This window comes from Pelodiscus sinensis, chromosome 1 (genome assembly GCF_052426305.1).
Source record: "Pelodiscus sinensis isolate ZL-2025 chromosome 1, ASM5242630v1, whole genome shotgun sequence".
NCBI lineage: Eukaryota > Metazoa > Chordata > Testudines > Trionychidae > Pelodiscus > Pelodiscus sinensis.
In genome coordinates, this window is record NC_143052.1 from 66,083,530 (window position 1) to 66,105,909 (window position 22,380).

A 22,380-nucleotide genomic window follows, 5' to 3' on the forward strand; every position below is an offset into this window, starting at 1 on the left:
TTTTATTTGCTGGTTTTCTGCAGTGTTACTAGCTAGCTTGGTATGTAGCAAATAAGCTGTCGATTTTGTCTCTTCACAGTGACAGCGAAGGACTGTGCCACTGAAATGCAGGACTATGACAGTGACGGACAGAACATAGCTGCTGTGGACAAATGTTATCAGGCGCTAACGTGGCAGCCATACCAAACTTCTCACTGGAGCAGCTTATTTAACTATAATTATGAAAAGCTGTAAGCACAAATGTTTGCACTTGGATTTACTTTTGTTTGTTTGCATTAAGCTGCTGAAATCCATGGTACATTGAAACTGGAGGAGGTAAAATGTGACAGTGAGATGTGAGGATGAAGTTGCAGAGAGATCTGATAACCAAATTTTAAGGAATTGCTGGATTTTCATGCCAAGCATTCTGGTATTAAAAAAACAAACAAACAACAAAACCCACAGCAGATGGTCTCTCAATCAGGAGACTCAGGCATGAGAACACTTCCAAGCTAACTTACATCTATTTGATTTTTTTCTCCTTTTGGCAAAACAGATGGGAACAATGATAGAGATGCAGCCGTGTTAGTCTGGTCTAGCTGAAACAAAAGACAGAACTATGTAGCACTTTAAAGACTAACAAGATGGTTTATTAGGTGATGAGCTTTCGCGGGCCAGACCCACTTCCTCAGATCAATATGTGGAAGAAAATCGGCACAACCATATATACCAAAGTGATACAATCAAAAAAATGAACGCGTGATTGTATCACTTTGGTATATATGGTTGTGCCGATTTTCTTCCACATATTGATCTGAGGAAGTGGGTCTGGTCCGCAAAAGCTCATCACCTAATAAACCATCTTCTTAGTCTTTAAAGTGCTACATAGTTCTGTCTTTGTTTCAGATGGGAACAAGTAACTATTGTACATTCTGCACATCACCCTCCCATGGCTTATAAAGGCCTCTTAAAGTACTTACCTTTGTGCCTTTGTCATTGCTGCTTAGGCTATACTGTGTAATACAACAGTGTCCTTGCCTTAGAGGTTTGCCTATACAGACACACAGTTGTGAAATAGAACTTATGCAGCAGCAATAACAAAAGAGGGGGAAAAAAACCTCCTCAAAATCAACACACTACCTTGGAAAAGATCACTCCAAGTTCAATCCACCTTTCCATCACACAGTTTTCTATGCTTAATATTTTTTAACAGAGATCTTCCATGTTGGCTTGTTTATCCCATAGAGCTGAAGTAAGAAATTACTCACTGTGAGCAGTAGAGAAGCCTTTTCAGTTATAGGGTTAATTTGTACTTTCCTCCACATTCTTCTGACCCTCAATATTTAAACAAACAAACAAAAAACACCACCACCACTCAGCAAAAAGAACACTTTCCAAAAAAGGCTAATTCGTGTGTATCATGTTCAGATCTGAACATTGTCTCCCATTTATGCATAGACAATACTGGAGCAGCAGAATGAGGTGATTTTAGTATTTGTTTTGGTCGTCCCCCCATCCCCTCCAACCCACCTCTAAAAAGACTTTCTTCCGGGTGAGCCAATAGTTCAATGTCTCTGCTTTTCAAATCTTTATGTCTTTGCTGGGAAAGTCAGCAAGCTTCCCAGCCAGCTTAGAGAGGTGATTGTGTCCTGGATACCTCTCCATGAGGAAGTGGCCTGCCTCCTCCAATATACTGCACAACAACTTTTGGTCAATGGCTACATTTCAGCTGTCAATTAGAGGTGACAGAATACAGAGCCTATGAGCAATTGAATCCTCCTTTTGTTCAAAACTTAAATCTGATGTTCTTTTTTTCGTGCATTGTATCAAAGAACGGATTCTATGAGATTGCCATAAAAGTACCTCAATAGATAAATTATGACCATTATTTGGGAAATGGCTTTGAGTACCATTGTATGATGCATTGTAGTTATGATCATAGTACAGAATTTCTCTACTTGATTATATTATCTCCTATGTGTGTCAAAAGAACATTACTGCTAAGTCTAAGTCTGCTAAGTCATTTCTTCCTTTTTAGAATGCTGTAATTTTGTTTCTAAGAAAAAATATCGTTTTCTTTTTAATCTTTAGTGTTTTCATTGTCACAGTGTAAACCGGAGGGGAGGGAGAGGAATTCCATTCTGAAGCCTGTTGTCTCAAGTGCCAGTCTGTTCTAGTTATAAAAGCTAAGAGGAGATGAAACTAAAATTCTAGATTTGAAAATTTCTCATTTCTGGGAAAGTTTAAATCTGATCTGTGTGGCTTAGTCCTGTTTCAATATAAAAACTTCTCAAATTTCTGCAAACTCTTAAGTTATGGATTAAAATTTTCAAAAGTAATGGCTGATTTTTGGGGGGGCCCGGTTTTACCATATCTCGTTAAACTCGTTAAAAGGGCCCAAGTTTTTGAGAGTGGATACTTAGCACTTTCAGAAAAGCAGGCTCCTTTATGGTATCTCAATTTGGACACCCAAAATTGTTAGTTATTTCTGAAAATTCTGGCTATTGAGTGTTTTTTCAGCCTTCTGCAGTCAGAACATAAATACTAATTAAAATCAGGCATGTGCAAACACTTAGGCATGTTCTTAATGTTATACGCATTAGAAGTCACATTAAGATCAATGGAGCTATTTGTATGCATAAATGTAAACACGTGCATGCATTTTTCTAGGATCATGGCCAATGTATATTTATGAGAAATCAGTCCTGACTGCTGCAACCTAGTTCATGTAATCTTAAAATCTTATGTTCTGTGAAATTAATATTTTGATTCTTCTTTACCATCATTATGAAGCTGCCTGTGGAAACTTTACATCAAGAAAATGAGAATAAATGTATTTGTAATTCCTAGCTACAAGTACAAAAATTAGAAGGGGGAAAAAGTAATTCAGTATTTATTTAGGAGAAACAGAATTATGTATTTATTTTTTAAAAGTCCTACTCTGTTTATTTTATGTTTTACACACTTTAAACATTTAAATCCATAGGTTAAACTCTTCCCCACTTGCCCTGTATCTATTTAATTTTCTGCTGCTGCTAACAGATTTATCTATAAGCTACATTTTAAAGAGATGTGTAAAGCACGGTTAATCAGTGCAGAAGAAATGGCTTCATACCATGATTGGCTGCTTTCATAGAACACTTGTAGGGCATGATCCTCTCATATTTTATGGACATGATTATCCTTTTAATGTGAGCAGCCTTACTGACATCAGTTGGACCATATGTGCACAAATGTTTGGACCCTGAAGGGTCCAATCCTGCAACACCGCTGACCATAGAACTGATATTGATTTCAGTGGCACCTTCTTGTGTGAAGAGTTTGAAGGATTGGGGCTCTCAGTCTGTGATTTAACTCTGTGGATCAAATTACACCTGCCCCTATAGGAGTAGGAAGAAAGGCATGAGAGAGCTTTTCTCTTCTCTTCCCATACACCTTGGGCTGCAGCATAGAGTCCACACACTAAGTCTCTTCAGGAATTTGCATATCTTCTTCCAATCGCATATTCGAAAGATGATCTTTCGAAAATGAAAGTAGTCTAGATGCATTTTTTTCGAAAAATACCCCTTTTCAAAAAAAACCTGCTATGCGAGGTTTACACAGTTCTTTAAAAAAATGGTTTTTCTCCAAAAGCCCCTGCACCTAGACTACTTTCATTTTTGAAAATGCGATCAGAAGAAGATATGCAAATTCCCACAGAATTTGCATATCCTCTTTCGAAAGTTTAGTGTCGTTTAGACGTACCCTCCCAGTGTTATGAAAGAAACAGACTCCTCCCCTCCTCTCCTGTATTCTAGGAGAGTTGCACTGAAGAAGCACTGTCAACATCAGAGATAGATAAGTGAAGCATGCTGTTGTCTCATTCCGGCACACCAGTGGTCTGCTTCCTTCCCAGCTGCACCATGGCTCAGACTCATAAGAAACATAACTGAGCCCTAGATGGTCTAGTTAGATTAGCTAAGTAAAGGAAAAAGCGGAGAACACTCCCAGAGAAGCTCCTTGTAAAATCAGTCCTAGATTTTGTTTCTTAATTGCTTTATGCAGATGTACAGTGGGTAAGAATCCAAACATGACAGTACTCTTCAGAATAACCTTCAACCCAAATCATTCCTCTTGGGACAGGCAGCACTGTATGTCTCTTTCTTGACCCACATGTCTGCATTTAAGCAAATGTTCAGAAACTGCTTTTAAATCATCAGTTTATAAATTGGCATTGCCCTTACAGAGAAGAAATCTCTAGATTTATATAGAGACGTAAGGAGTTTCTTCAGCGATGATGCTTTTAACACCTGACCTACTCATTATTATGATCATCATTAAAAATAAGTGAATTCAGAAGCAATATGGTAGTTTATGAAGTCTATTTAGCTTTGCTCTCTTTGCCAAAAATCATGATTTAAAGTTTGTTCAAAAATAATTTTGTCTTTATAAATCTTTTGTAAAATCTTTATACTAAATCCTTCCAACTTACAAGGATAAATGAATAGATTAGTCTTGAGAAGCTGTCATTAAGGGCTATGCTACTGAGGGATTCCATATTGGAATTTGATCATTATAATCAAATCCCTCATTAATGAGGAAAAACGAGGAGTCTTATGGAATCTTAAAGATGAATTGATTTAATAGGACATACGTTTTTGTGGGTAAAATCCACTTCATCAGATGTGTTGAGGTTTACAAAGGCATGGGTATATATAAGGACAACAAAAGAAAGAGGGTACTAGTGTAAATTAGGTTAATCAAGTCAGGGTGTAAGGGGTTCATCTGCCTCTACTAATGTGATCTATGCCATTTAATACCAGTGCCCCTCTGCCAACCAGACAGTCTCTATGCTAAAGGATAAATGGACACAAATCATACATCAGGAATGGTAACATTCATAAACCTGTAGGAGAACACTTTAACCTTCCTGGACATTCAACAATGTATTTAAAGGTAGCCATTCTTCTACAAAAGATTTTCAAAACCCAATTATAAAGGGAGACAAAATAAGATTCCATTACTTTGTAGATGAAGAACATCATTCAAAAACAGTGCTTTAAAACAGTGATCGTTCATTCTAGAATGCATATGTTGTATGTTTATCCTGATTAAAACCTTGCTCCACCTCAACAGCTACTGAGGAAGTGATTGGCTATAATAATTCTGGAACAAAGCAAGAAGTGAACATGACTCATTTGCACATCACTGAACACAATGCATTTTCAGCTCAGTTACTTATAGTAGTGCTTTTTGAGCTCTGAGAATAAATTGCTGTAATTTGGGGAGTGCTTTTTATATGATTTGTAAGCAAGAATTGTGTAAGCTTCCCCCACTCTTAACCTCCATATGAGTAAGGTGCCAGAGTGGAATTATAAGTCAATTTTTAAAGAATTCCCTATTCTTGTCCTGTGACGATAAAAGCAGTACATATATAGATCCATTGCTTGAGATTGTATATATTCCCACTTAGATTTCATTAGTAGGAATCAAATTTATTTAACTTTATCCAAAGGAACATAAACATCATTTGTCACTGAATGTATGGTTGCTTACTGCTGCTGCTTTTTACTCTTGTTTCCATAGCCCTGATGTAGGATACCACATTGTCACAGACAAAGGATTTAATTTTTCAGCAACAGATGATGCTTTTGTATGCCAGAAGAAGAACCATTTCCAGATCTCAGTCCATATTAGTGTTGTTGGGAATCCAAAATATGTCAAAACTCACCTGGGATTGAAACCCATTGAAAAGTTTTACTTGAAAACTTTTGGAATTAAGGTAAGTCTCCCAGTGCTTTTAATTCTACTTCATTATAAGTACATGATTATCAACAGAGCCAGAGGAATAGAGCAAAAAACCTTTGTCATCCTAATAAAAACATAATTCATGTAATTACTGATCATGCTTTTTGTTAGTTTTTTGATGAATGATAGAATGAGCAACATTTTTGTTCATTGGGATGTGTGCAAATAGTAAGATTTTTGTGCATCCTTGTGCAGTTGTATGATGAAGGGCATAAAATTTGCACCGCTATCATGATGACACAGATTTCCCTCCTATTAAAGATTGTCATCCAATCAGAAAATGCAGGTGGGACTATGTGACTTAGGTGGTCAATCACATATCATGAATACGGAATAATTGAAACAAGTACACTGTAGTTTACAGAAGTGGTAAAAATCTAATTTTATTCCCATACAATCCACAAAAAGAGAAAGGCTAACAAGCCATGCTGAGTTTCAGAATGACCTAATCAGGCTTACTGTATATGTAAACAGTGTAGGGTGGTAAGAGAAGGTTCGTGGTTTGGATGTGGAATGATAGTTTAAATGGGGATTTCTGCAAAGCAGAAGTGGAAGTCATCTTAGGCATCTGCCGTAATTCAGGATCTATGAAATTTAACTAAACTCTCTCCAGCCAGTAAAAAGTGGGACCCAAAATTTCATCTTTCATCCTCTGATGCCTTTTGTGTGTAGCAATGCTTTTATATTCAACTTCCTCTCCATCAGAAAGATTAGCTCTAGGTTTTATTTACCAGAAAAGGGTAGTGGCTTGAAATATTTGTATAGGTATTTTTACAGCATTGTTAAGAACTTTGCTTTGCTTCATGTTCTTAGAATTCTAATGCATAGTTAACAGGTGGAACTTCATCACGGGGTATTGAAAAAAAGCTTGACATGTATATACATGTCTAAAAATAACTTCTGGAATTCCCTAGTTAGTATAAATATTCCTAAAAGATCTCCACACTCATGCTACAGGACATAAATTAACCTTTAACAACTTGGGATCAGGAAGAAACTTTCCCCTTGACATATTATAGCGTAATTGTCCATGATGGAGGCTTTGCACTTTCTTTTGAAATGTCAGTTATGTACTAGTGAAACACTGCTCTGAACAGGTGGCAATTCCTATGTTGCTATATGTGGTTTCACAGCAATTGAGAGAGAGTTTGGTTTCTAGCTAATTTGCATATTGACTCTGGCTCTATTTTCATTACAACCCTTTATGTTTATTTATGAAAAAATTAACATTTTCAAAGATTAACCTGTCATGCTTTCAGACTTGTATTTGAAACATGTATTGCCCTTTAATTATAGGTGGATGCCCCAAATCAGATAATCGCCATTGAACAGTCTCAGTCGGATCGAAGCAAAAAATCTTTCAATCCTGTTAAGTAAGAAATTATTTTTTTGGCTTTTTTTTTTTTTTTGCTAGACGATGTTTGCTAGAGAATTCCTTGAATTTTAACAACATATATGTCTTTATTGCAGCAGGTGTCAATGATTGTACAGATGTGCACATTCCATATCATCAACCTGTCCAACAAAAAGCAGAGAGACCCTGAGACTTTTAATTTATATGCTGAACTCCCCAACTCTGAGAGCTCAATAAGAACAACAGTGCTTAAATGAAACCCTGGCAGCAGGGCTCCAGTAGAACCCCAAAACACTAGAGAACCAGTAGCAGAAAAGAGGGCAATGGAGTTGATTCAGAAATATAGGGCACAGATGGCTGTGAAAGCTCCAGGGCTCTGAAAGGTCTGCATGTTCCAAGCACTCAGAACTGCCTGTCCCATCTGACGTACAGGGGGATGGTTAAGAAAAAGGGCTAGGGGAAGTGTGCGTGTCGAACCCTAAGTTCTAATGTGGAGGAAGTTCTGCAAGGATTTCCTTTCCTCTGGCTTCCTCCTGTATGTCCAGTTGTTATTTGTTTAATTTTATTTTTTTAGAATAATGAAAGGCAGAAAAATCTGGTTCCATAATATTAATCTAATGTGTAGGCCTAGTGAATACACAATCTGCTTTATTTTTCAGTTTAGATCCTATTGTCTGCGTTTGCTCAAAATTTTTCTCTGTCAGATGGATCACTAAACATTTGTATGTACATTTTGAATAAGTAAAAATAAAATACAAATCCTGTTTAATGGTAGAAGCAAAATATAATGTACAGCAAAACTAAACAAAAAATTCTATAGAAAATATTGCCCAGGGATCAGTCTGATTATATCACATGCACCTTAGTAGGTTGATGTCTGTTAAACACTCCTCTTTTGTTATTAACGTAAATATTTAATACTCAACAATTTTATCCTGTTTGCTTGTGGGGTTAGAAATTTTGATTAAAACAACTCTTTCACCCATTGGTGAGATTTATAGGTAAATTCTTACCAATTTTCTACATAGAAAGAAACATTGGATTAAAAACATTTTGTAAGTACAACATGTCAAGAGAAAAGCAGCAAAATTCCATAATATAGAAGAACTCTGTGTAGCTCAAAAGCTTCTGTCTCTTATCAACAGACATTGGTTCAGTACAAGATATTACATCACCCATTTTGTGTGTCTAATATCCTGGGACCTAAGTGGCTACTACAACACTGCATATCATATATGACCTAAGTGGCTACTACAACACTGCATATCATATATATATATATATATATATAAAAATGACACAGAGAAAAATTGCCATCTTATGTTTCAGAAAAGGTTACGTATCCTATTCAAAAATCCACAGAAGTGAACTCTGAATTGGGAAGCAGGAACAGATTAGTCCTAAATCTTTTCTGCTGTGTTTTTTTTTTCTGGATACCAGGGTAAAAAATATCCTCAGGGAGTAACACTGATTTATACCAAATGAAAAGTGGATGGTTGAACTGTTTTTGTCTATGAAAAAGGAAAAAAGCTTTATCGGATAATCATTACATACCACAGTAGACACGGAAATATAAATTAGATATAGGTAAAAACAAACAGGAGAGAGGTTAAGGCTCGTTAATGTGTTACTGTAGCATTAATGACATGGTAGTGCCCTAAATTAGCAGCTAATTAATATGTCAGTGAGCCTACCATGTGTAGCTATGTATGGCTCTTGGTGCGGAGATAGAGTATATGAATGTTATGAAAAACCCAAATATTCCAACTCTTGTGTGGATGAGAGTATATGATTGAGTACATTCACCCCCTTATTTAACTTCCTGACAGGATGTTGTGATCTATTGGTTAATGGGAGGCTGACATGTTTTGGCAACTTATGTTGAAATGGCTCATATATGAAGAGTCACATTTTCTTCTTTTAAGTGGGGAGCATTCCACATGTACTGAGATGCCTTTGTGGTCATCTCAGTATATCAAATCAGAAGAGTGAAGCATATTAATGAACTTGAGGAAATCTACTAGAAAATTAGAAGTGGTCCAGGTGGAACATGGTTGTTTGCCCTTTAACTTGTTTCCTTTTTCTGTTTTAGACTTGATCTACCAGGAGACCAGGTAACCAAAGTGACACTGGGAAGATTACATTTCAGTGAAACAACAGCAAATAACATGAGAAAAAAAGGGAAGCCTAACCCTGACCAAAGGTATTGCAATGGGGGTGTCTGTAAAGGGAAAGTGATTTAGCTTACAATGAGGCAGATGCGCTGAAGTCAGTGAAAGCTGGTGTTGTCAATTCTCCTGATTTCATCTTGCGTTTTCTTTGGTGTCTTTCTGAAAGACCCAGCTCCTGAAACTTTAGAATTATGTGAGAGTTAATTTCATTCCTCCTCCCCGCTAAAAAAAAAAAAAAAGTGGCTCTAGTTCTCATGGTTGCAGCACAAAGCTGGAAAACATGACCCAGAATGTATCTTAATGTCTCAGAAACCAGAATGTAAATAAAAATAGAGAAACACACCCACATACACCCTTCTCTTATTTGTTTGTGGCCAAATTCCTGATTTTTTTTTTGGGGGGGGGGGGGGCCTGTTGCATGATTTCCTGAATGGTTGGAGTGGGTGATACCAAAGTATTTCTATTGCCTTCAGTGAGCTTTGGATCCAAAGAACATTTAATAACCAGTGAATGAAACAGAGTAAGAAGAGTTAATTTTCTGTCCATAATGCAAAATAAGTTGTGTTTAAAATACAAGGTTTAAAATGCAATAACTATTATCGGTATGAATAATTTGGCCAGAGAAATAGTGTGATAGTCAGAGTTTAGATCCTAGAGGCTTTCCCTGCTGTTCACATTGGCCAGAACCCAGCCAATGGGAGCAGCGGGAGGCCGTGCCTGGGACACCGGGCCTGAGAATGGCTCAGGGCACAAAAGCAAGTAAGTGCCCCCCTTCCTCTCATGCCGAAACCACCACCCTCCCTCACACACTCCCTGCCCCACCAAGATCCTGCACCGACAACCTGCTCCTGTTCCCTCCTCCTTGACCAGACACCAACCCCACCCAACTCCTGCACCCTCTCTCCTGGCTAGACACCCGTCTCCACCTTGCTCCTGCACTTACCCTTGTTTTTGCACCCTGCCTCCTGGCCACATACTGCACCTTCCCTTGTTCTTGCCCCAGACACCCTACTCCCAGCCTGCTCCTGTACCCAGCCTCGACCCAAACCTCGCATCCTCACTCCCTCCTTCACCTCACCTCCCACCCAGATTCTGCACTCCCATCCCTATCAGCACTGTCTTCCACACTCAACCCCTCATTTTTGTCCCCACCCCAGAGTCTGAGGGGTCCACAAAATCAACTAACCCTAGAAGAGTAAATCTGGGCTATGGGAAGCCTGAACCTTAGTTCTCCCTTTTCCTCCCCCTCAGCTCATGGGGATAAAGTGCCAGAGGAGTAAGGTCTCTCTGTTGGGAGCCACATGAGTGAGGGTTGGGAGTTTTGGGAGGAGTTTTTTTGCTTTTCTCTTGTGTGGTCCCCAACTGATTTTTATGTGTGGGTCAGTGGCCCCCATTCCAAAAAAGGTCCCCCATAAATAAATAAAACATTGGTCCCTTGCCATAAATAAAGAAAACATTGAAACCTTTTCTGTTGGACATCAATTAATATTTTACTTTATTTAAAATGAAGTTTGATGGACTAACATGAGAGAGTTAAAATGCTTAATCTGTGTAATAATTTAAATTAAATCATTCTCCCTAGTTGCAGCACTAGCAAAATGGCTCGAGCATAATTATGTAATTAATGGCGAGTTTCCATTAGCTACTGGTGATCCGCAGAAAGGTTTGCATTGAGCCATGTGGACCACAGAGCAGAAAGTTTGAGAATCATTGTCCTAAAGTTATAAGTACATTATGCCTGAGAGGAAATTTTTTCAGCTTCATTGTTAAATCATTGATATTAATTTCATATCAGATACTTCATGCTGGTGGTTGGACTACATGCTGTCAGTCAAGACCAATACTATTTATTGTCGGCACAAGTCTCTGAAAGGATCATTGTGAGGGTAGGTATAAGTTTATATTACTTTCGTTTGAACCATATTCATATTTTCTTTTCACAAGGGAACTTTCTGATAATTGTTGGGCAGTGTATATTTTATTGTTTGTAGCATTGATTGTATTATGTTTAGTTCCCATGGTGATTTAAGGATCTTAATATTTTGAGGGCTTATTGTAAGGCTATAAATATTTCTGTATATCTGTGTGTGCATGTGTGAAAGATGGACACATTTTGAGAGGTGCATATGGGGAGAGAGAAGACTTACAAGAATATGGGAAATTTTATAAAGCTCTTGGATTGTTTGTAGGCACCTGATAATTTTTGAATTAGTATGTGTGTATCACATTTAGGGAAAGGAGTTTAGATGAAGGGAGGTCTTTTGTGCTGTTCTTTTGAATACAATGTTTAGGGCAGAGCCAAATGGACCCAAATGTGTTTATTTTTATGCATGCAAGGAATCTCGCTAAATTGACTATCTGTGTGAGAAATGTTTACAGGATTGGGCCCAGGACAGTAGTCTCCCCATGATTTTTACAGTGCAGTTCTATTTTCTGAAAAGTAACTTAAAATGGCACTCTGAGTACCCATACTTACCACCTCTTGATTATTTTTGTGCTCAGTTTACAAATATAGTAATAAGTTCTAACTTCTAGGCTGGCAAACTGTCTGAGCTTGTCTCATCACCCATGTCAAATATTCTGCAGGCCAATTTATGCCCTTTATGTCACCTTTATGACCCTTATGTCATCCCATTGCTTTCAGCAAGCTTAGTGCTGGAACTTAGTAAACAAGCCTATGTCTACACTACAGCATTATTTTGGAGTAACTGATGTTATTCCAAAATAACAAAGAGCACGTCTACACAGCAAGCCGTTATTCTGAAATAATGGAGAGTTGGAGGACTTCTTATTCCAACTCCTGTAACCCTCATTTCACGAAGAGTGAGGGAAGTCGAAGGAAGAGTGTTCTTCCTTCGACTTCCTGCTGTGTAGACAATGCCAAAAGCTGAATTAAGCTATTTTGACTTAAGCTACACAATTGAGTAGCTTAATTCGACTTTAGCCCTGCCGTATAGACGTACCTCAACTGTGCTGATGAAGTGCACAGTAAAATAGAGCCCACAGTCCATGTTGTTGTAATTGTGTTGACTCTGCAGGGTTAAAAGGAGTGAAAAACAGTAAACTTTTATTTTTCTCATTGTAGTAAAATATATTTGACTCTCACTACACAAACAAATACATATGCTAAATAAAAATAAGCTATTTTTAAAAAATTATCATTGGACTTCACTTTAAAGGAAAAGTTTGTATTTTTTGTAGAAATATTGTGTTGTTAAATAAGGTGAAATAGCACTAACACGTAGAACTGATAAATAATAGATTTTGCAATTCCCTAGCAATGCCAAGAAAACAACAACAAAAAGTGGTTTTGGTTCATCTGGAAATTATTTATTTTTAAACTGACACGGTCAGGTTCCACCTAGACCATCCCTGACAGGTGTTTGTCTAATCTGGAGATTCCATAACCTTCTTAGGCAGTTTATTCCAGTGCCTGGCTATCCTGACAGTTAGGAAGTTTTTTATCTCTACTGCAGCCTCCATTTTTAGTTTTCTGCTCCCAAGAATAACTCCCATGTCTCCCTCTACTACTGCTCATAGCTTTTCCAAGCACCAGCATCATGAAACTGATCTGAATCTTGGCAGTTTTACTATTGCCCAAATGATTTTGAACAGTAGCTGTAAAACTGACCGCAGTGCTATAATTTCACTTTGTTGCTGTAAAGCTGAGCTGTTGGAGCTTTTTACAGTTTCAGGAAGACAACTGCATGTTTGAATACAAGTCACATTTAGATCATTGACTTATGAACCATAAGGGCAAGTAAGTTACTTTTTGTTTTAAATGAAAGCTTATGTTCTGCAGAAGTCAATGATTTAGGCTCCCATACCCATTAGAGGAAGCACATCAGTTACTACTACTGAATGGAAGTAAAGTTTTTAGCATTTGTGCTCATGATACCAGTCAAATAAATAAATGATTGAATGGACAAAAGTAGAGGACTGAGAATTTAAACAGTGATCATACCAATAAATGGGACTATAGTGGTGTTCTGGTCTGATATGTTTGGAATGGAAGACGGGGTCATATATGACATCATTTACTGAAGTGTGGCAAAACTTCCTGAATGCATTGTGATAGGAAAAGCATAAACTCTGGTCTGCCATACTGCAGAATGAAAGAAGAAAGAACCACAAATGGAATAGTGGTTAGCAGGCATATCAGATCATGCTATAATTGTGATAAGTGCACAATTCTCCATATCACAGATTGTGTAGCTTGATGAAAACACAAGACCTCATAAAGGAAAGCTGAGTTTCTGTCATTGGTAGTTTGTTTAGCTCCACCTTTTTATGCTTGAATTCAGTGTTAATTGTTCATTTATAAAAAAGAATTAAACAAAAAAGGCATTAGGATTTTTGTTTATTAAGTTTCTTCCCTCTCATCATTTTCATTTGATGGCTCTAATGTTAAGTAATAGAGTTCAGACAAGGGGCAGTATTTTGTAGAATGTATGGGCATGCTTATTTAGGGATTCCTCACTGAAAATGACAGCTGACTTATCCTAAGAGTGCAAAATGTATTTGTATTAAAGATGGTCACTTCTCCAGGAACTGCTGGTTTTAATCCTTGCATGTCTCTGAACCTGTGCAAATATGTTTTCAATATGATGGAAATTTCCATGTCTCAGTTGATAAATGAAAGTGGAATTCTTCCAGTAGCTTTGATTTGTTGCAACTGCAGTTACAAAGTCAATTTAACTATATGCACTTTAGTCAGCAATATTATTATCCTTAAAAAATGAAAAGTTAAACCATTAGAAAATGTCATGGTTCTTTTCTTTTCCTGAGGCATCTTAATAAGGTTTAGGTTGTTCTAAGCACATAAAGATCTTGGGTTCAATAAACTGCTTAATTGCTGAGTTTTTGTTTCTGGAAATACGCTCAAGATGCTAAATGTGTTTGAAAATTAAAAGAAGGCTGAATCTCAGTCAAAAGACCCTTTGTCCTAAAAGACTGAAACAAACAAAGGGAAGAAGAAATTGGCACAATGTTTTTAGTAAAGTGTGGGGCTAGGACCCCATTGTGCTGAGTATTGGACAAACACACAACAAAAAGATAGTCCTTGCCCCACACAGCTTACAATAAAGAAGTGGTAATTGGCCACTTCAGGTAATAGAGTTGTAAGATAATTTTGTAAATACAAAAACTATTCCTAGGCAGCCATAATGTGGACACAATGTACCTTAAATTTGATTTAAATTCCAGAGCGTATGCATGTTAGGAATGCAGTATGCATGTATTCAAGCCCTAACGCACCTCTTATCTGGTCAGTGTGAACCTCAGGGACAAAATACAAGGAGAGTCTCTGAAAATGGGTAAAAAATAAGAGAGAAATCTGTGTGTTCAATGGATTTCAAATAAAAATCTTTAGTGTGAGACGTGTTAAAATCTGCCCTTCTTTCTCTTATCCAATATCCAGTCTGTCCTTAGTGAGCTAGTGTAACCGCCACCAAGGCAGATTTGAACCTCGGAAGCTGACTATAGGAGCCTCTACCCTCTGAACTAAAAGCCAGCTGGCTCCTAGCCCATGTTGTAGAGGTCTCTTGATCTTAACTGTTGCAGTGGTCTAAGTGCCACTTGCAGTACTCACACTAGGTGTGTGGGTTACACTAGCAGGCCAGAAGACAGTTTGTTGGCAAATTAGAAGCGAGTCTGATTGCAAACCTGATAACATGAAAAGCTTTGAAGTTGACCATCTTTCTCAACATTATAGTAAAATATAATACAAGAAAAGGCTTTGTGGGCGCTGTACATGTTCTAGGTGGAAAACATTTGCTTAGAGGTTATCCATTTTGATGTGTCAAAAAAGTTCAAAAATGTAGTTTAAAGGTGGAAGATTTGTATGGCATTTCATATTCTTCTGGTAAATTGGATAAAGCAATAGTAAATCCTTGCTACTGTGTCTTTGACTGTAACAAATATTTTCAGGCATCTAACCCTGGGCAGTTTGAGAATGATACTGATGTGTTGTGGCAGCGAGGACATGTTCCGGAGACCATAGTCTGCCATGGTCGAGTAGGAATTAACACAGATGCACCAGATGAAGCACTGGTTGTCTGTGGAAATGTGAAAGTGATGGGGACAGTCATGCATCCATCTGACAGTAGAGCAAAACAGAATATCCAGGAGGTGAGTGCTGTGGAGTGTTTAGGGCATTTACATTTATACCACAGAATATGTATAAATTATCATTCTGACACACAGGGCATAGATGCTGTTACCCGAGACACATTGGAATGTTGGCCTTAGGAAAACGGATGCGCTGCCGTGCTTTGCAGAGCCATCTTATTTGAAATTGGGAGAACTTTGAACTTGGGTGCAGATGTGTGTCTATAAATGAAATGGTTTGACTCAAATGGAATACAAGTTAAAATAACTGGTTAATGATGAATAAGGAGATGTTTGAAGGCAGCTGTGTCATCCTTCTCCATATGGTAATTAAACCCCTGACATGACTCTGATCTTTAATACTGGAACCTGTATGACCTGGTCTTTGTGCAATTAGGTTGATACAACGGAGCAGCTGAGAAGAATAGCGCAAATGAGGCTGGTTGAGTATGACTACAAGCCTGAATTTGCATCTGTAATGGGAATAAACAGTACCCATGAAACAGGTATTCAATCAACTCTTCTTCTGCTCTGTAGTCTGTCATTTTATATTTGCATGTTGCATCATAAAGATTAATTCCTTGGCATTGCAATCTCATTTTGAGGAGCCTAAGGGTCTCTGCGGTAAGTTTTTTGTTAAAATGGATGTGTATGAAAATATGTGGATATCTGACTGTCTCTTCATTTTAGTAGGTGCAATCAGCCGACATTTTCCATGATTGGTCTCAGCCTAAATATAATACTTTTTTAAAAAGCTTTAGCCAAATAGGTTCAACCATTTTTTGTATATTCAAGCATTGAAAATATTAATCCATATTATTATTTATCAGTATAACCATGGTGCCAAGGATCCTTCGTCATGGACCAGGATCTCATTGTGCTGCATGCTGCCTTAAACATGTGGGCTGAAAATTTGTGCTTAAAACAAAACAAAGACCTATTGAGACACAGCTTCTTTTGTAAATGTTGGGAGATGAAAGGGCCAAGACAGGTTGAATACCTTTGTCTTTTTTCCCTTTGTCTATAGGTGATAAGTAACAGTCAGCATGGATTTGTTGAGAACAAATCATGTCAAACAAGCTCAGTAGCTTTCTTTGACAGGGTAACAAGATATGCGAGTGGATGGGAAGTGGTAGATGTGGCATATCTTGACTTCAGTAAGGTTTTTTGATATTGACTTGCATGATCTCATTAACACACTAGGGAAATACAACCTAGATCAGCAATGAGCAACCTAGGCTAGTGAGTGAGCCACAAGAATGGCCCTCCTTCACTTTAGGCTACATCTAGACTACAGGCTTCTTTCGGAAGAAACTTTTTTCAGAAGAGATCTTCCAGAAAAACTTCTTCCAAAAGACCACGTCCACACTGCAAAAGTGCATCGAAAAAGCGATCTGCTTTCTCAAAAGAGAGCGTCCAGATTGAATGGATGCTCTCTCACATGTAAGCTGTGATTGATATGGACGGAATGGCCACCAGGGCATCTGTGCTTTTTCCTCTTTCCTCTTCTTCTGAAATAACTCTCTCTTCACTATCCACACTTGCCTTTTTGCAAAAGAGCTCTTTTGCAAAAAGGCTTCTTCCTCATAGATTGAGGATTACCAATGCCGGAAAAACCCCTCTGTTCTTTCAATTTTCTTGCGAAGAACGTAATTGCAGTGTGGACGTTCAAGTTTTGTTGGCTGTTTTTCCAACAAAACTCTGTAGTGTGGACATACCCTTAGTGGGCTGCAAGATTGTCATAATCATGGTGGTCTCCTGGGATAGAGCAGTTTGCTAACTGTGCATACCTAGAATTTGCTGAGGAAACTTGCTGTCAGGGTGAGTAAGCACTGGAATAAATTACCTAAGGAGGTTGTGAAATCTCTGTCACTGGAGATTTTTTGTCAAGGTAGCAGGAGCAGCCCGAGGCCGGCTGCGGCAGCTGGCTGGAGGCGTGCCTCCACTGTCTGTTGGGGATTGCCCCAACTCCAAGCCTCCCACCCCCAGGTGCTCTTTAGTGCTCTTTACTCCCAATTCATATGGGACCATTTCTGTGTGTTCCCCCGAAAGTGCACAGTTTGCTGCATTCCTCACTCTGGCCGGGGAGTGCAGGGGCAGACAAACCTGGACTTGCCCCAGCCAGGAGACATGATCCCCTCTCCTCGGCCTGTGCTTGCTGGAGCTGCAGCAGCCATGGATAGGAACCTCACACCTGACCTCAAGCTGCTGTGGTGATAGAAGGCTGGGGTTGTCCTCTCTCCTCGGGCAGCCTGCATCCTGAACCCCACATCCCTTATGCTGGTTTCCCTTACACTAGATTTCATTGTTTTGAAAACAGGAATAATTGCCCAGGAGCTGAAAGAGCTTTTACCTGCAGCTGTTAAAGAAGTTGGAGATGTTACCTGTGAAAATGGAGAAAAAGTAGAGAACTTCCTCATGGTTGATAAGGTATATTATTGGTTTACTGCCACTCAGATAGTGTTATAGTACTGGACATAGAGGTTTGCAACAGGTCCCATATGAAGAGAGATTTAAAAGACTTGGACTTTTCAGCCTAGAACAGATGAGACTAAGGGGGAGATATGAGAGAGGTCTATAAAATCATGATGGATGTGGAAAAAGTGAATAAGGAAAAGTTATTTACTTGTTCCCATAATATAAGAACTAGGGGTCACCAAATGAAATTAATAGATAGCAGGTTTAAAACAAACAAAAGGAAGTTTTTCTTCATGCAGCACACAGTCAACTTGTGGAACTCCTTGCCAGAGGAGGTTGTGAAGACTAAGACTTTAACAGGGTTAAAAAAAGAGCTAGATAAATTCATGGAGGTTAGGTCCATCAATGGCTATTAGTCAGAATGAGTATGAATGGTGTCTTTAGCCTCTGTTTGTCTGGAAATGGATGACTGACGAGAGATCACGTGATGATTACCAGTTGTGTTCCCTCCTTCTGGGCATCTGGTATTGGCCACTGTTGGCAGACAGGATACTGGGCTAGCTGGACCTTTGGTCTGACCCAGTATGGCCATTCTTATGTTCTTATGACATGAAACACTTTTAGATTTGAAAAATTTCAGTAGCAAATTCAAGAGTCAGCCCGGGGTCAGCCCCATAGGTTTTGGCATTCAGAACGAATTTGCTTTTTTCCCCCCTTTTGGGGAAATGGAAGCTGTGCTCTTGAGCCATATTTTATTTTACTAGTCCAGCTATCAGACTTTATGAAGATCCTGGCTGTCTAGTAAATCAATACCAATTAAACTGTTTGCTGGCCAACAAAAATTAATTTCCTTTACTTAATAATTTAGTAATATAGAGCAGAAATTTTTTTTAGGGTCTTGAGGCAAAATACATTAGAACAGATAATATAGTTAAAGCCAGTCACAAGTAAATAGTTCTTTTGGATTCTTTAAATAATTGTCTGTTCGTTAATGGTAGTTGCGGCTGTCTGATTCAAAATTGCTACCTTCGGTTCTATGTAAGGAGACATCAAGAGGCCTATGTGGACAGTAAGGCCCTGATCCTTCATAATGTTGCATGCTTATGGAGCCCAGCCCATACGCTGGACCTAGTCAGTGGAGATCAACACAGGCACAGGAGTCCGCCCATATGGAGCTAATATTCAGGCAGGGCCTAATATACTTCCATCAATCAGGTATATTTTGGTCAGCCAAGGGCATGAAATCTCATCACACTGACTTGATTGTTAATTATTAAGCCTAAAAAATAAATAAGAAATTTCAGCTGGACCACATGTTTTGTTTTTGTCAGGATGAAAATATCAGTCTTTCAAATTTGAATTGATCCCCCATGTGCAAGAGGTTTTTTTTAATAAGAAAGGATTCCTATTGAATTCTCAGTGGAGTTGCATTTTAACTACTTATTAATAAACATACTAATAATTCAGTGTGTAACTTACCTTCTCCATCCTAGCTGTGGTACATGGTATTTTCAGTGAAAAAGATAAATCTCTGTGTATATTCCATTTCTGCCTGGCTTGAACACATTGGAGTAAGTCATCGCCCTTTGGCAAAAAATGGACAATTAGAAATGAGATTTGTAGATGGTGACATACATGCTGGGTACCAATGACTATGTGGGCCTCGTGCTGGGTGAAAATAGTTCAGATGAAATAAACTGGGTGTCAGAACTAGGGACCCTCTTTTCCATCTCTCTCTCATTCCCTTGGAAGTTCATGTTTGGTTCATGGGATTGGCATCTGAGCTAGTTAACCCATCCCAGAGCTATACAATCCAATGAATATGTAAATCCTTGAGACTGTTTTCAGTTGCAATGGTATAAATGAAATGTAGATGCCTGCCTTGACCCTTCTGGTACTTAACATTTCACCACTGGGTTAATTAAAAACAGATTTTGGATTCTGGTCTGCGTAGTTCTTCAGTTCAGTCACTATCTTTCTTATACAAGTGCTTATTTCCAATTTACTGCAAATTGAAAATAAGCACTTTCTCAACAGTCAGCAATTCAGCAAAAGGATATTATAGTCCCAAGTGGCCTATCGTTTATTTTAAATTAGAAGATTTACCTGGTGTTGCTTGGTTCCTTAACTCAAATAAGTTTTGTTTTCTACATTTAAATCATTGTTCTGGGGTGGCTGGAGATGAGGGGTTCAGTATGCAGGCTGCCCCAGGGAGAAAAGACAACCCCAGCTCTCTCTCATTGCAGCACCTTGGGGCCAGGTGAGACACTCCTGTCCATGGCCAATGCAGCTGCAGCGGGCACAACTTGGGGTGGGGGGAGGAGGGGAGTGCATGATCCCCCAGCTGGGGAACAGACACACAGACAAACTCTCTGAAATATATAGTAGATAGCTGTCCCTTTCTCCACCATGATCCCTTCTGGTCCACTGGGATTATAGCTAGCTGGGTCCCCATCTCTGGCTCCTTGCTGACCCCTGTGGTCATTCTGCAATATAACCTCCTCCCACCAGACCTTTCCCTTTCCCTTTTATGAGAAACAGTCGAATTCCATGCACATCCCATTATCTTGGCACAACAAAACCCTGACCTTCCTTTTAGTTATAAGAGGAAGCTACAAACCAAATTTGGTGGTCTAAGCTCATGCCATTTAGGAGGAGTTCTTGAACAAACAGACTTGCAGATAGTTGGACAGATAGACAGACAGAAGATGCACATTTCTAAAAGATATAGTAAGATTAACTTGTGTTTGCATCTTTAATGCTCAAACCATTTTTGGATGGGTAAATTCGGTAGACATACATGGTTGTCAAAGCTCATTGATTAATACAGTATGTTTTTTCTCCTTCACTCCTCAGGATCAGATCTTTATGGAGAATATTGGTGCAGTTAAGCAGCTCTGCAAACTAACTAACAACCTTGAAATCAGGATAGAAGAATTAGAAGTGTGGAATAGAAAGCTGGCCAGGCTCAAACGGATAAGCAGTTTAAATTCAACAGTCAGTGAAAAGAGCACATTCAGGTATCCCAGAGCTATCTGATGATTCTGATACAGGAAATGATGAAACAGCCTGTGTGATAAAAGTTGGAACTAAGTTAGTGTGGAGGCAGTTTTCTTCCACATTAGTCTATTGGGGGGTTCTTTTCATTTCCAGGTACTCTTATGTGGGAATTTTGTAACAATTTCTTAATTAAAATCATGCATAATAAATACAAAACTTTCATATTTCTTAAGTAACTTTTTTTCCCCAGAATTTAATATATGCATGTTTAAAAAACAGCAGTTCAGTAGCAATCACTTCAGGCAGCTCAGCAGTCTAATAAAATAAGGCCTGAATGACTCCAGTTATAGGGATGTAACAGCAATTTCCAAGTTACGGGAAATCCACAAAAACCTCTTTGATGAAGAAAATCTTCTTTACAACTTCTGCATGAAATTGATGAGCATTTCATATTTCTAAATCTCCCTTTCAAATTTTCTTTGAAAATAAATGCAGCATTTAATAGCTTTTACCTAAGCAAATTGACTAGCGCTGTTTCTTGTTGAAAAAGAAGCTATTGCTCCTCTGTTTTTTTTCTTTTAAAATTTTGCTATCCCAAAGGCATATAACATTAAAATTCTAATCAGAAAATATCCCTTTCCTTTTATTATTGCTAAAACACTTGAGTGGTAATGAGTTTTTTTTAAATTATACAGCAAATGTAGTCGAGCTGCTAGTCTTTTACCACCAAAAAAACCAGCCCCTGTACAGCACAGTAAGGTGAGTGAAATGTAATATATAAAGGGTGTGTTTGTGCATGCGAGAAGGAAAGGGATTGGGGGAGGGAGAGGGGAAGGGTTAGGCCTGGTCTACACTACAGAGTTAGGGTGATGTAAGGCAGCTTATATACTCCTAACTCTGTAAACATGCACACTAAAGTATATAGCTCATACCAATATCATTAGCCCACTATCTCCACAAAAGGTGTAGTACTTAAATTGATGTAGTTAGGTTGATGCAGGGTCAGTGTAGACACTGTGTTACTTATGTTAACTGTTGTTGCCTTTCAGAAACCATCTCGTAATGCCCAGCCCTGGCACTTAAATTGGTGCAAGTGCTCCTGATAAGGACGCACACTGCCAACAAAGGAGTGTAGTGTGAACATGTAAAACCAACTGAAATACTGCAGTGACTGTGCATTAGTGGTAGACTTCATTTTGTAGTAAGCTCTGCCCTTAAATGTAAATTCATTCTCTCTGGGGCACCCGGCATTTGCCACTGTTGAAAGACAGAATACGGGGCTAGATGGACTTTTGGTCTGATACAGTATGACTATTCTTAGGTTCTTAGATGCTATAAGATGTGGTGGAAATAGTTATATCCACTATATGTTAAACCCCGTTGAAATGCATTTTTTTCAGATTGCATGAAAAATTATATTCATGAATAGAATTACATGAAATCAGAATTCCACTTCCATGTTTGTTTAGTGCAATATGAATTGGTTGTAATCAGACCAAAGTGCAGCAGAGGAGCAAGAAAATAAATCTAACCAAAAGTATGTATGAATGTAACAAAACAATT

General features: G+C 38.4%; 1 protein-coding gene across 1 annotated transcript in view; it reads left to right on the forward strand.

The window, feature by feature from the left end:
• Positions 1–22,380, forward strand: part of MYRFL (myelin regulatory factor like) — a 54,889-nt gene that overhangs the window by 17,134 nt on the left and 15,375 nt on the right. The window contains exons 6-15 of the mRNA XM_006121596.5: positions 80–230; positions 5,545–5,740; positions 7,063–7,139; positions 9,213–9,323; positions 11,087–11,177; positions 15,220–15,420; positions 15,797–15,905; positions 17,720–17,829; positions 20,674–20,837; positions 21,513–21,576. Of these exons, the coding sequence (XP_006121658.4) occupies positions 80–230; positions 5,545–5,740; positions 7,063–7,139; positions 9,213–9,323; positions 11,087–11,177; positions 15,220–15,420; positions 15,797–15,905; positions 17,720–17,829; positions 20,674–20,837; positions 21,513–21,576 (1,274 nt within the window). The remainder of the gene's footprint in view (positions 1–79; positions 231–5,544; positions 5,741–7,062; positions 7,140–9,212; positions 9,324–11,086; positions 11,178–15,219; positions 15,421–15,796; positions 15,906–17,719; positions 17,830–20,673; positions 20,838–21,512; positions 21,577–22,380) is intronic.